This window comes from Primulina eburnea, chromosome 5, assembly GCF_022965805.1.
Source record: "Primulina eburnea isolate SZY01 chromosome 5, ASM2296580v1, whole genome shotgun sequence".
Classification (NCBI taxonomy): domain Eukaryota; kingdom Viridiplantae; phylum Streptophyta; class Magnoliopsida; order Lamiales; family Gesneriaceae; genus Primulina; species Primulina eburnea.
Genome location: NC_133105.1, coordinates 4,562,765 through 4,575,357, shown reverse-complemented (window position 1 = coordinate 4,575,357; position 12,593 = coordinate 4,562,765). Strand labels below are relative to the sequence as shown.

The following is a 12,593-nucleotide window of genomic DNA, read 5'->3' as shown; positions in this document are numbered from 1 at the left end:
TACGTGTGTTTGTTTCTGTGAACACCAAGATATTGCAGTGCCTCCACGAGTAAATACATATCCAGTTTGGGAACGTGCCTTGTGTGGATCAGATAAGTATCCAGCATCGGCATAACCAATTATACTTGGATTAGCATCTTTTGAATACAAAAGTTCCAAGTCTATCGTTCCTCGTAGATAACGGAATATATGTTTAATTCCGTTCCAGTGTCTCTTTGTTGGATATGTACTAAATCTTGCCAACAGATTCACGGAAAAAGATATATCAGGCCTTGTACAATTTGTAAGGTACATAAGGGCATCGATGGCACTTAGATATGGTACTTCTGGACCAAGAATATCTTCATCATCTTCACATGGACGGAATGGATCCTTTTCTATGTTTAATGATCTAACAACCATTGGAGTACTTAAAGGATTTGATTTATCCATATTAAAACGTTTAAGGATCTTTTGTGTATAATTTGTCTGGTGAACAAACATTCCACATTCTTTTTGTTCAATTTGAATTATTTACATATCTCTTTTTCATCAAGTGATCACTTAGTCGATTATACCACATTCGACCCGATTGCTTTAACCCATATAATGATCTTTGTAATTTCACAGAATAACATCCCCTGGGTTTTGAACTTTGTGCTTCAAGCATCTTAAATCCTTCAGGGATTTTCATATATATATATTACTATCAAGTGATCCATATAAGTAAGCTGTAACAACATCCATAAGACGCATTTCTAAATTTTCAGATACCGCCAAGCTAATCAAACACCGAAACGTAATTGCATCCATCACAGGAGAATATGTTTCTTAATAATCAATTCCAGGCCTTTGAGAAAAAAACCTTGTGCAACAAGTCGAGCTTTATATCTTACTATTTCATTTTTCTCATTTCGCTTTCGAATAAAAACTCATTCGTATCCAACAGGTTTTACACCTTCAGGTGTAAGGATTATAGGTCCAAAAACATTACGTTTATTTAGCGAATCTAATTCAACCTGGATGGCATCTTTCTATTTTATCCAATCCTGCCGATTTTTACATTCACCAAAAGATTTTGGTTCATGATCTTCGTTATCATTTATGATGTCGATTGCCACATTATAAGAAAATATATCATCAATTTCATCTATATCTTTTCGGTTCCATATTTTTCCATTATTAATGTAATTGATAGAGATTTCATGATTCTCGTCAGTTTGTGGTTCTGACAGAACATTTTCATCATCATGTGTTTCTTCAGGAACACCATTCTCTATTTTGTGATCATCGTGTGTTTCTTCAGAAACATCATTCTTTATTTTGTGATCATCGTGTTTCTCTATGAATTTTCTTTTTCGAGGATTTTTATCCTTGGAACCGACTGGCCTTCCACGCTTCAGGCGTTTAATGACATCATGAGTATCTTCCATTTGTTTCTTTGGAATTTCAATTCGAGCAGGGGCATTTGCAGCATGTATATATGATTTAGTTACCCTTTTTGTGTCTGCAAATGCATCTGGTATTTGATTTGCTATTCTTTGCAAGTGTACAATTTGTTGTACATCTTTTTCACATTGTTTTGTTCTTGGATCCAGATGTAACAATGATGATACATACCATGTAATTTCTTTTTCGGTATGTTTCTGTTCTCCCCCTAACATTGGGAAGATTTCCTCATTAAAATGACAATCAGCAAAACGTGCTGTGAACACGTCGCCTGTCTGAGGTTCAAGATATCGAATGATTGATGGACTATCACAACCGATATAAATTCCAACCTTTCTTTGAGGTCTCATTTTCTTTCGTTGTGGTGGTGCAATAGGCACATACACCATACATCCAAAAATTCTCAGATGAGAAATGTCTGGTTCTTTACCAAATGCAAACTGTAATGGGGAGTATTTATGAAATGCACTTGGTCTGATGCGAATTAATGAAGCAGCATGTAAAATTGCATGTCCCCATATAGAAATAGGGAGCTTTGTTTTCATAATCATTGGTCTAACAATCATTTGCAGACGTTTAATCAATGATTCAGCCAATCCATTCTGTGTATGTACATGAGCAACAGGATGATCAACAATGATTCCCATAGACATACAATAATCATTGAAAGTCTGGGAAGTAAATTCACCAGCATTATCAAGTCTAATTTTCTTGATTGTATAATCGAGAAACTGATTCCTCAATTTTATTATTTGAGCAAGTAATCTTGCAAATGCAACATTTCGAGTTGACAATAAACATACATGTGACCATCTGCTGGAGGCATCAATCAATACCATAAAGTATCTGAATGGTCCACATGGTGGATGGATTGGTCCACAAATATCACCCTGAATACGTTCAAGAAACATTGGTGATTCAGTTTGGATTTTGGCTTGTGATGGTCTTATAATAAGTTTTCCAAGAGAACATGCTTTACATTGAAACTTATTATTCTGAAAGATCTTCTGGTCTTTCAATGGATGACCATGTGTATTTTCTATAATTCTTCGCATCATTGTTGAACCAGGATGTCCCAATCGATCATGCCAATTGATTAATATCGAGGAATTATCAACTACCATGTTTGATTCAATGAGACTTATATGTGTATAATGCAATCCAGTAGGGAGCATTGGTAGTTTTTCAATCACATATTTCTTTCCTGATTTATATGTGATAAGGCACATATATTTCTCATTCCATTCATTCATTGTTTGAGTATCATACCCATGGGAATATATATCATTAAAACTCAACAAATTTCTTTTCGATTGTGGTGAATATAAAGCATCATTGATCAAAAATTTTGTACCATTAGGTAACAAAAATTGTGCTTTACCACATCCTTTAATCTAGTCTACAGGACCTGATATTGTATTCACCGTTGTTTTTGTTGGTTTTAGTTCTAAGAAATATCTTTTATCTCGGAGGATAATGTGCGTTGTACCACTATCGGGTATGCAAATTTCAGCTTTGCTCATAGCATTTTCCATATTTGAACTTCAAAAAAATATGCAATGAAATAAAATTACTGAAAATACATATGTAAATATAACACATATCATAATTGTACAATAAAATATTATTACATGAATACATGAAAAAATAAATTATTGTACATTTATATTCTACCATTAAATTGTTCATTTTCAGAGAAATCATTGAGAAAATCTGTAGCATCAAAATTGTTCATTTCTATCCCACCAACATGTTGATCATTTCCAGAAAAATCATTCATAAAATCACCAGCATCAAAATGAGTTGAATCACTCAAACGGTCACTGCGTTCAGTGAAGTTGGTCTCATTTTCTTTCCCCTTTAATGATTTTTTATAAAGTTTACAAAGGTGCTCAGGGGCTCGACAAACTTTGGACCAATGTCCTGGAGTACCACATCTGTAACAAGAACTTTCATATCTTTTTGAGTGATTCTCATTAACACTTGTATTCTCATGATGCCTTTTCAGTGGATGGTTTGAGACGCTCTTTTGAGATGAGTTATAAAAATAACTATCTCTATTATTTTCAAAACCACGGCCGCGTCCACGACCACGACCACGACCAATTCCACGTCCACGTCCACGACCTCGACCAAAACCTTGTCTTTGAAATTGATTTTGGTTTCCAGGTTTAAATTCATTTTTACTTACAGCATTTACTTCTGGAAATGCTGTTGATCCAGTGGGTCGGGACTGATGATTTCTCATTAATAGCTCGTTGTTTTTTTCCGCCACAAGAAGACAGGCGATGAGCTCAGAATATCTCGCAAATCCACGTACTCTATATTGTTGCTGTAGAGTAATATTTGATGCATGAAACGTGGAAAATGTTTTTTCAAGCATCTCAGATTCTGTGACCTCATGTCCACAAAATTTTAGCTGCGAGATTATTCGATACATCGCTGAATTATAATCACTGACTTTCTTAAAATCTTGGAATCTTAACATATTCCATTCATCACGGGCGGTCGGAAGTATAACTTCCCTTATATGTTCAAATCTTTCTTTCAATCCTTTCCACAAAGCCATGTGATTTTTTTCAGTCAGATATTCACATTTTAATCCCTCGTCGAGATGTCGACGCAAAAATATCATGGCTCTTGCCTTTTCTTGTGATGTACATATGTCATTTTCTTTAATAGTCTCGCTTAGACCCAATGACTCAAGATGCATTTCTACATCTAGAGTCCATGACATATAATTCTTTCCCGTGATGTCGAGCGCAACAAATTTGAGCTTTGTTAAATTTGACATGGTGGTACTAAAAAAATTACGATGCATTTTATTAGTTAATAAATATTGCAATACAAAGTAACGGATAAACAACAAGTACAAGTATTTGTAAAAATAAAGAAAACGCACGAGGAGGATATTCTCCGATAAATACAAGACTCGTGAGTATGATAACCAAAATAATTAAAAATATCCTTGAGAAAGCCATCTTTTTTTTTTTCGAAAAATTTGATGATGAATAATTTTTAGAGAAGAAGAGAAAGTTGGAGTGATTGAATGTGTTTGTGAGATGATATTTATAGGGCAAAAACTAGCCGTTTGTTGCCGTTTATGACCGTTGATGTACAAAAAATAAATATATGTATTTGTATAATTTTATGGTAATCATATGATGCATATGATATTAGACATGTTTAAATAATTATGTATATCAAATCATAATAATATAATGAGTGTCATAATTTATTTTGTTTAAAAATCTTATAGGCTTTTATACTTGTCGTATCCCTTGTCGGGAGTGTGGGATGTCGTCTTAACATCCTTCCAAGATTTTTAACAAGTTTTTGAAAAATTTATTTTTATTATTAATAATAACATTATATTATATATTAAATATATATACACAATAAATAAATAACAGTAAAATAAAAATTATTATTTTTGTTACCTTTTTCTTCTGTTCGGAGTTTGGAAAAGTATGTAGGACTTTTAGAGCTTCGTGCTGATAACGTGTTATGAAAAAGTAAAAATATATGATAAAAAGTAAAAATCTCAAACTCTCAAAATTTACCAAACTATACACTTTATAATATTTTTCTCTTTACTCAATTGTGATTTTCTTCACAAATGAGAGATCTATTTATAGAGTTTCTTTACACATAATCCAAAAATAAAATTCATCATCACCTACATCATCGCACACTAATTTTCAATATTTACAACTCTTATTTTCAACATTTAAATATTCAATACACACATTTTAAATTATTTTTCAACACTTACATAATTATTAAACAAAATTGTAATAAACGTATTTTTTTATTTTTTCATAAAATATAAAATGGTGCAGCACCTTTCGGTAAGCAGGAAGTCAAAAGTCTCCCTCCGGCAACATCCGTCGCCATTGCCGACGAACACAAGAACAATATCTGTCTTGCTAGCATTTTCTTCCCTCGGGATGTTGTCTTTGGTGTTTGGATGCTGCAAAAAGTGGATAAATCTAACGTTGATAATCCCGATTTTCATCCTTGTGTTCCTTGCCGGCCCTACCACCGCCGCAGACATTCCTTTGGGCTCCACTCTCTACGCTTCCGACCCCAACTCTAAGTGGGCATCTCCAGACAACACCTTCACCTTTAGCTTCGTTAACGTTCCCGCCTCCACCACCACCGTCGCCGCCATTGCATACGGAAGTATAGCCATATGGACAGTGGGTGGTCCTTCCGTTTTCCTAAATTCCTCCGCCATCCTCCGGCTCTTGCCCTCGGGAGACATCCAGCTCCTACCATCCTCGACATCCAGCACTCCCGTCTGGTCATCCGACACCGCTGACCTCGGCGTCTTCACCGCGGCCCTGGAAGATTCGGGGAACTTTGTGCTAAAAAATTCTGCCGGAACAGTTTTGTGGTCAACCTTTGACCACCCAGTTGACACCATTGTTCCCACTCAACAGTTGAATGCCAATCAGACTCTGGTATCTGGCATATATTCTTTCAAGATGCGGGAAAATGGGAACTTGACGCTTTCTTGGAACAAGACTATTGAGTACTATAACTCAGGGTTGAATTCTACTATGAACTCAAATTTGACAAAACCCGTTCTTAGCATTCTGTCCATTGGAATTGTTACACTTTCAGATCCATCTCTTTCTGCTCCGTTGGACTTGGCTTACGCCAGTGATTACGCCCAGGAAGGTGATATTTTTAGGTTTCTGAAATTGGATAATGATGGAAATTTGAGGATTTATAGTTCTGCCCGAGGTAGCGGAACTTCAACTATGAGATGGGCTGCTGTGAGTGATCAGTGTCAGGTTTTCGGATTCTGCGGAAATATGGGGATATGTAGTTACAATGATTCATCATCCCCCGTATGTGGCTGCCCTTCGCAGAATTTCGATTGGATGGATCCCATGGATAGCAGGAAAGGGTGCGAGAGAAAAGTGGAGCTCAGAGATTGCCCAGGGAGCGAGACCATGTTAGAGTTGGATCACTCTAAGTTCCTGACCTTTCTTCCCGAACTGTCATCTCAGGTTTTTTATGTGGGGATTGATCCCTGTAGGCTGAATTGTCTAGTCGGACCTTGCACAGTTTCTACATCCTTATCCGATGGATCAGGTATTTGTTTCTTGAAGTCAAGTGATTTTGTTAGCGGCTATCAATCTCCTGCAATTCCAAGTACTTCATTTGTAAAGGTTTGTGGGCCGGTGATACCTAATCCCCCTGCGGCTTCTGCCAGTGATGGGACGAGTAAGACATGGAAGTTAACCGCATGGATTGTTGTGGTGGTGGTGGTGGTGACTATTCTCGGTTTGTTAGCTGCGGAGGGTGGTTTGTGGTGGTTGTTCTTTAGAAATAGTCCCAAATTCGGGAGATTGTCGGCTCAATACGCCCTTCTAGAATATGCGTCTGGTGCACCAGTGCAATTTTCATACAAGGAGCTTAATAAGGCAACCAGGGGCTTTAAGGAGAAGCTTGGAGCTGGTGGATTTGGAGCTGTATACAAAGGGGTTCTTGCTAATAGAACTGTTGTTGCAGTCAAGCAGTTGGAGGGGATCGAGCAAGGTGAGAAACAGTTTAGAATGGAGGTGGCAACGATCAGCAGCACCCACCATTTGAATCTGATGAGATTGATAGGGTTCTGCTCAGAAGGCCGGCATAGGCTATTAGTATATGAATTTATGAGAAACAGTTCCCTAGACAACTTTCTTTTCACCCACGAGGAGCATTCTGGGAAGCATTTGAACTGGGAACTTCGGTATAATATCGCACTAGGAACCGCTAAGGGAATCACATATCTTCATGAAGAATGCAGAGACTGCATTGTTCATTGTGATGTAAAACCAGAGAATATTCTCCTGGATGAGAACTACAACGCCAAAGTCTCGGACTTTGGTCTTGCAAAACTCATCAATCCAAAGGATCACCGGTATAGGACCTTGACTAGTGTGAGGGGAACTAGAGGTTACTTGGCTCCCGAATGGCTAGCAAATCTTCCCATAACTTCGAAATCCGATGTTTATGGCTATGGAATGGTGTTATTAGAAATTGTGAGCGGGAGAAGAAACTTTGACGTCTCGGAAGCCACCCACCACAAGAAGTTTTCATTATGGGCCTACGAGGCGTATGAGAAGGGAAATTTTACTGAAATCGTTGATAAAAGGCTGTTCGGCCAGGAGATGAACATGGAGCAAGTTCTGAGGGCAATTGAAGTTAGTTTTTGGTGTATCCAAGAGCAACCATCTCAAAGACCGATCATGGGTAAAGTGGTTCAAATGTTAGAGGGAGTCGTGGAAATTGATCGGCCACGGGCTCCTAAGGCTGCAACAGAAGGGGGGTCCATTGCTGGTCATAGTGTAACTGGTAGTGGCAGCATTAGTGGTATATCAACTTTTGCTGCGTCTTTGCCAGTTCCCTCTTCATCGCCATCTCAACGAACAGCTGGAATTTCATTCCCCGAATCCGGAAGGCATGGGGATCTTGCATCATCTTCATTATCACACTCCGAGATAAAGTGAGGAGTCTCCTAATACGTTTTTGATGATCAGCCAACAGGAATTAGAGTATCAGACATGAAAGGAAAAAATCATAGCCGAATTGTATAATTGAATTCTTTTTATCATTATAAAGTGTATTCTGTTTGTATGTTGTTTAGTTTTGAATACTCTGTTACATGTAATAATGTTACTTATTGTTTCAAGAGAGTTTACTTCTATTGGAGAACCTTTTCAGTTCAATGACAGAGCTTCCTTTCCATAGTAAACTTTTTATCATACATTTTATAGTTTCCATTAATCAAATTATTCCAAACAGTTGATACATGCATACAAGGACGTGAACTTCTATTTCCCACCGTGTCGGCAACGAATGATCTGATTCCTATGATCCTGCAATTGTAATATGTATTTATCTAGTTTTCGTTGAATTGTCCACCTTTGACTCATCTGTAATACCGCATCCACAATCAAGAATGGTCACGCCACAGTGGTCCATACCCAAGACAAGTGTCACAGCTTCAATCACCAAAATTTTCCAGATATTTCACCAAGGATTGTAAAGGATATCTTTCTCTTTCTGTATATAGTATAACAATCCAATAAGGCATATCCCGCAATTCAGAAGCTCCATCTTTCTTCAGGTCTCACTCGAGCTTGAATACCACGAGCTTGAATACAATCCAGTAACGAAATTAAAATGTGCTTTGTTACAACGAGACTTCGTTATTGTGTGTTTAAATTAAAATATTATTTTTTTGAAATATTTTTAATTTTCAAAATCGGATTAATCAGGTTGATTCGAGTTCGGGTTGAAAGTTTTCAGATTGACTTGGATTCGGGTTGTGCCATCCAATCTACCCGAATTGACATCCCAACTGTCTTTGCATATGCAATCCAATCACGCATTTATATGTTTCACTTTGCAATAAAACATTTAGCATCTACATTTATTTTTTTTCTCGTGATATTTGCATTTATTTTGATTGCTATTAAATTTTAACGTAATTATTATCATTGACAATTAGTTTTTTTAACTTAATATTTGGTTACCGAGGATTTTGAAAAATTAAAACATGTTTTTGTGCGTATATCTCTTTAAAAAGTACATCACAAACTATCCAACACAATGCCAATAATAGCTCTCTGGCTCTCTCTCACAATGATGATCAAACGTCGAAATAGGATTTAATTCCCCATAATTAGATTTTAATTTGGTATTTAATATCATTAATCAAACCATAAAGTTATTCATTGGGAAATTAAAATTATCAGTAATAAACCAACTATATATTTTAACTGCTAATAAATAATTATGAAAGAAAACACTTGAGTTCGATTTGAAAGAGTAAGTGAACGCTAAACACTTTTTCGGACAAATATATCGTACAATACTTAGTATGATTTTATCTGTATATCGTGAGTTACGTGTTATTACGTTAGTTCGACGATTTCTTCGGTGTCCATCAAACGATGAGGACTGTGTATTTATATGTCATAAATAAAATAAATAATCATGGAAAAGAAATTTCAATCTTTGACCAAGACTGAAGAAAATTCCGACCTCGCCGTCACACGAGAATCTTTCACGTTTCAGAAAAAAATCTAATATAAATATTAAAGGGTTAATGCCTTCAAGCAATCACCAAATCAAGGATGGAGCAATCTTCACATTTCACAAACTTGCCATTGGAAATCGTCACCGATATTGTTTCGAGACTTCCAGTTCTTCACATCGCGCGTCTCAAATGCGTTTGCAAGGCGTGGCTTGAGTTATTCGAGTCTCCCGAGTTCTCCAAGCTCCATCTTTCTAAATCATCTGCGGCCCTCCTTGTCCACCAACAATTCGGAGGGTCACCCCCCTCGCTCAAGATCTTCGGATTCGAAAACGAACTCGAGGTTGACCGCCATGAGCTTAACTACGTTCCAATCACAGATTATGGTCTCACGGAATTCAGGAGTCAAACGATAGTAGGTTCCGTTGATGGTATCCTTTGCCTGCGAGTGATCGGGCATATCGACAATCTTTACATCTGTAATCCATTCACACGCGAGTACATTACACTTCCAACGCTTGAAAGTTATGTTCAGTTTCCTAGTATAGTCACATATGGGTTCGGGGTAAGCACGATCGGTTGCCAATACAAGGTGGTCAGGATATTTCACGAGTCCGAACTCGATCAGACAGGGGTGTGTGTAAGAATTCCCAGGTCCGATTGCCATGTTTACACGCTGGGAACAACTGGGACATGGAGAAGCATTGCACCAAGTCCCCCATTGTATTACAACTGCTATTCGATTGGAGCCTTTCTAAATGGAAATCTTCATTGGTTGGCAGGAGATTTAAATGATTCCTATCTGATATCTTGCTTGGATCTTGATAAAGAAATATTTAGGACCTTCTCTGCTCCTCCTCTGCCTGGATACACCAGGTGTTTGGGGAGCTTGGTGGTTTTAGGGGATTGCTTATCCGTATGCGATAATACTTCTGAGAATGATATCGTTATCTGGATAATGAAGGATTACGATGTTGGGAAATCTTGGACTAAAGAATATGTAATCAGCAAGATACCAGATCTTTGTGGTGAATGCTACGAGCTTGTTTTTCCTATCAAAGTATTCAGAAATGGGGATATATTGATGATATGGGGTGATTTTCACTTGTTCTATTACTCCAACAAGACTAAAACTGCTTCAAAAACCGATATTGTTGAGATGCTGGCCTCGGGGGCTATGGAAGCAATACTTCACGTTCCTTCTTTTGTCTCACTCACATGTTTTGGAATGGAGAACGTCAACTCTTTTTGATAATTTATGTTTGACGTCAATACTTAACGTTCCTTCTTAGTTCACCACTTTAAGTTTCCTAATATAGTTACACAAGGATTCGGGGTAAGCACGGTCAGCGGCCAATACAAATCGGTCCGAATGTCCAGGTCTGTTTGTCATGTTTACACACTTGAAACAAACGGGACATGGAGAATCAGTTAACTTGCTCCCCCATTTCATTGTGGCAGCTATTACATCGGGGCCTTTCTGAATGGAAATCTCCATTCGCTGGTGGGAGATTTACAGAATTCCCATTTTATATCATGCTTGGATGTTGATACAGAATTGTTCAAGACCTTTTCTGCTCCTTCTCTTCCAGGATGCAGGTCCGTTTGGAGGAGCTTGGTGGTTTTGGGGGATTGCTTGTACAATACCTCTGATATCTGGATAATGAAGGATTGTGATGTGCATAAATCTTTGGCTAAAGAATTTGTAATCAGCTAGATACCAGAGCTTGTTTTCCGCTCAAAGTATTCAGAAATGGGGATATGCTGATGATATGGGGTGATTTTTACTTGTTCTCTTACTCCGACAAGACTTGAACTACTTAAAAGAATCGATCCTTTCGAACTGGAGGCAATGCTTCATGTTCCAGCCTTGGTTTCACTCACATGTGTTGCAAGAAACATTCACGATCTTTCTGAATTTATGTTTAATGTTAATATGTTTGTATTGTTTTTTATGTACTAATCTCCTTTAGCGGCAAAGGATGATGTGAAATTTGTGGGTGATTTGCATTCTTCTCTCTTGATATATGCTACAATTTTTACGTCAAGTTAAATGCATAATATATAAAGCAAGTGAATGCAAATCTCGTGTTCTTTTCATGATATTTTTCGGTTACAAGGAATTGGATTTATATATAGAAGGTTAATTTAGTTTAAGGTTGTGTAATTCATTCAACTCAATAATTTATTACGTCAAGATGAATCGTATTGGATTCATATGGTAATCCATTTAATTTCATTCAATGAATGGATCGATTCGCGCTCTCAATAAATACTTACATACATATTATATGTGTGTGTGTGTGTATATATATATATATATATATATATATATATATATATATATATATATATATATATATATATTATGGAAAATAATTAATATGGTCCAAGTTTGCTAATTTTTTGTTTTGGTATTGTAATCATTTATTTTTGAGTTTTAATCCTATAAATTAGGTTCTGTTTTGGGTATTTACCTTATTTTGTTAGATGACGTAACGCTGAAAAATGCTGATGTGATACAACCGAAAAATACTAATATGATACCGAGAAATGATGATTTGTCTAACATCATGTCTATCTTCTCATAGAAAAAGAACTAAAAACCAAAATAACCTAATTTATATGAACAAAATCCAAAATTGCATATTTATAAGACCAAAAACATAATAGACAAACTTACCAGATCTTTGGTATATATATACACATATGTATTTGATATATATTGTGTACAGTTATGTGAGCATCGATGAGGTGACAAGTACAATTATTTTATAAAGCACAAGAACAACGAGGAGATTATGATTAATAAAGCACGAGAATACATTTTTTAGAAACTCATTACACCAGTTTTTAAAAAGATGATTGCTTTTACACTTAATATCTTTTAATTTAATCAATATATTTTAACTATAATAAAAAAAAAAATGTTTTAATTGTCATAAAACTATCCAAGTTAGTTTAATCTCATTTAACTCGTGTGACTCATGGGAATTACGTATGAATCCATTCGAGGAAGCATATCGGTGAAAATTTTTCTCTGTTTATATTCTTTCTGATTCTTATATAAAAAGCAACAATATTATTGTTGTTAATTATATGAAATAAATGCCGAAGAAAATGGGAA

General features: G+C 36.3%; 2 protein-coding genes across 2 annotated transcripts; both read left to right on the top strand.

Annotated features, from left to right (window-relative positions):
* Positions 1 to 5,232: 5,232 nt before the first annotated feature.
* On the top strand, positions 5,233 to 8,165 carry LOC140832542 (G-type lectin S-receptor-like serine/threonine-protein kinase At1g34300). The gene has a single exon (XM_073196627.1). It carries the CDS (start codon positions 5,262 to 5,264, stop codon positions 7,932 to 7,934), a length of 2,673 nt encoding a protein of 890 aa, XP_073052728.1. The 5' UTR covers positions 5,233 to 5,261; the 3' UTR covers positions 7,935 to 8,165.
* A 1,262-nt stretch (positions 8,166 to 9,427) lies between these two features.
* LOC140832541 (F-box protein At3g07870-like) lies at positions 9,428 to 11,571 on the top strand. The gene has a single exon (XM_073196626.1). It carries the CDS (start codon positions 9,567 to 9,569, stop codon positions 10,716 to 10,718), a length of 1,152 nt encoding a protein of 383 aa, XP_073052727.1. The 5' UTR covers positions 9,428 to 9,566; the 3' UTR covers positions 10,719 to 11,571.
* Positions 11,572 to 12,593: the final 1,022 nt, after the last annotated feature.

What these genes read in the sequence shown, in the direction of transcription:
- LOC140832541 (XM_073196626.1), top strand. Translation starts at nt 9,567, where the DNA reads ATGGAGCAATCTTCACATTTCACAAACTTGCCATTGGAAATCGTCACC.
- LOC140832542 (XM_073196627.1), top strand. Translation starts at nt 5,262, where the DNA reads ATGGTGCAGCACCTTTCGGTAAGCAGGAAGTCAAAAGTCTCCCTCCGG.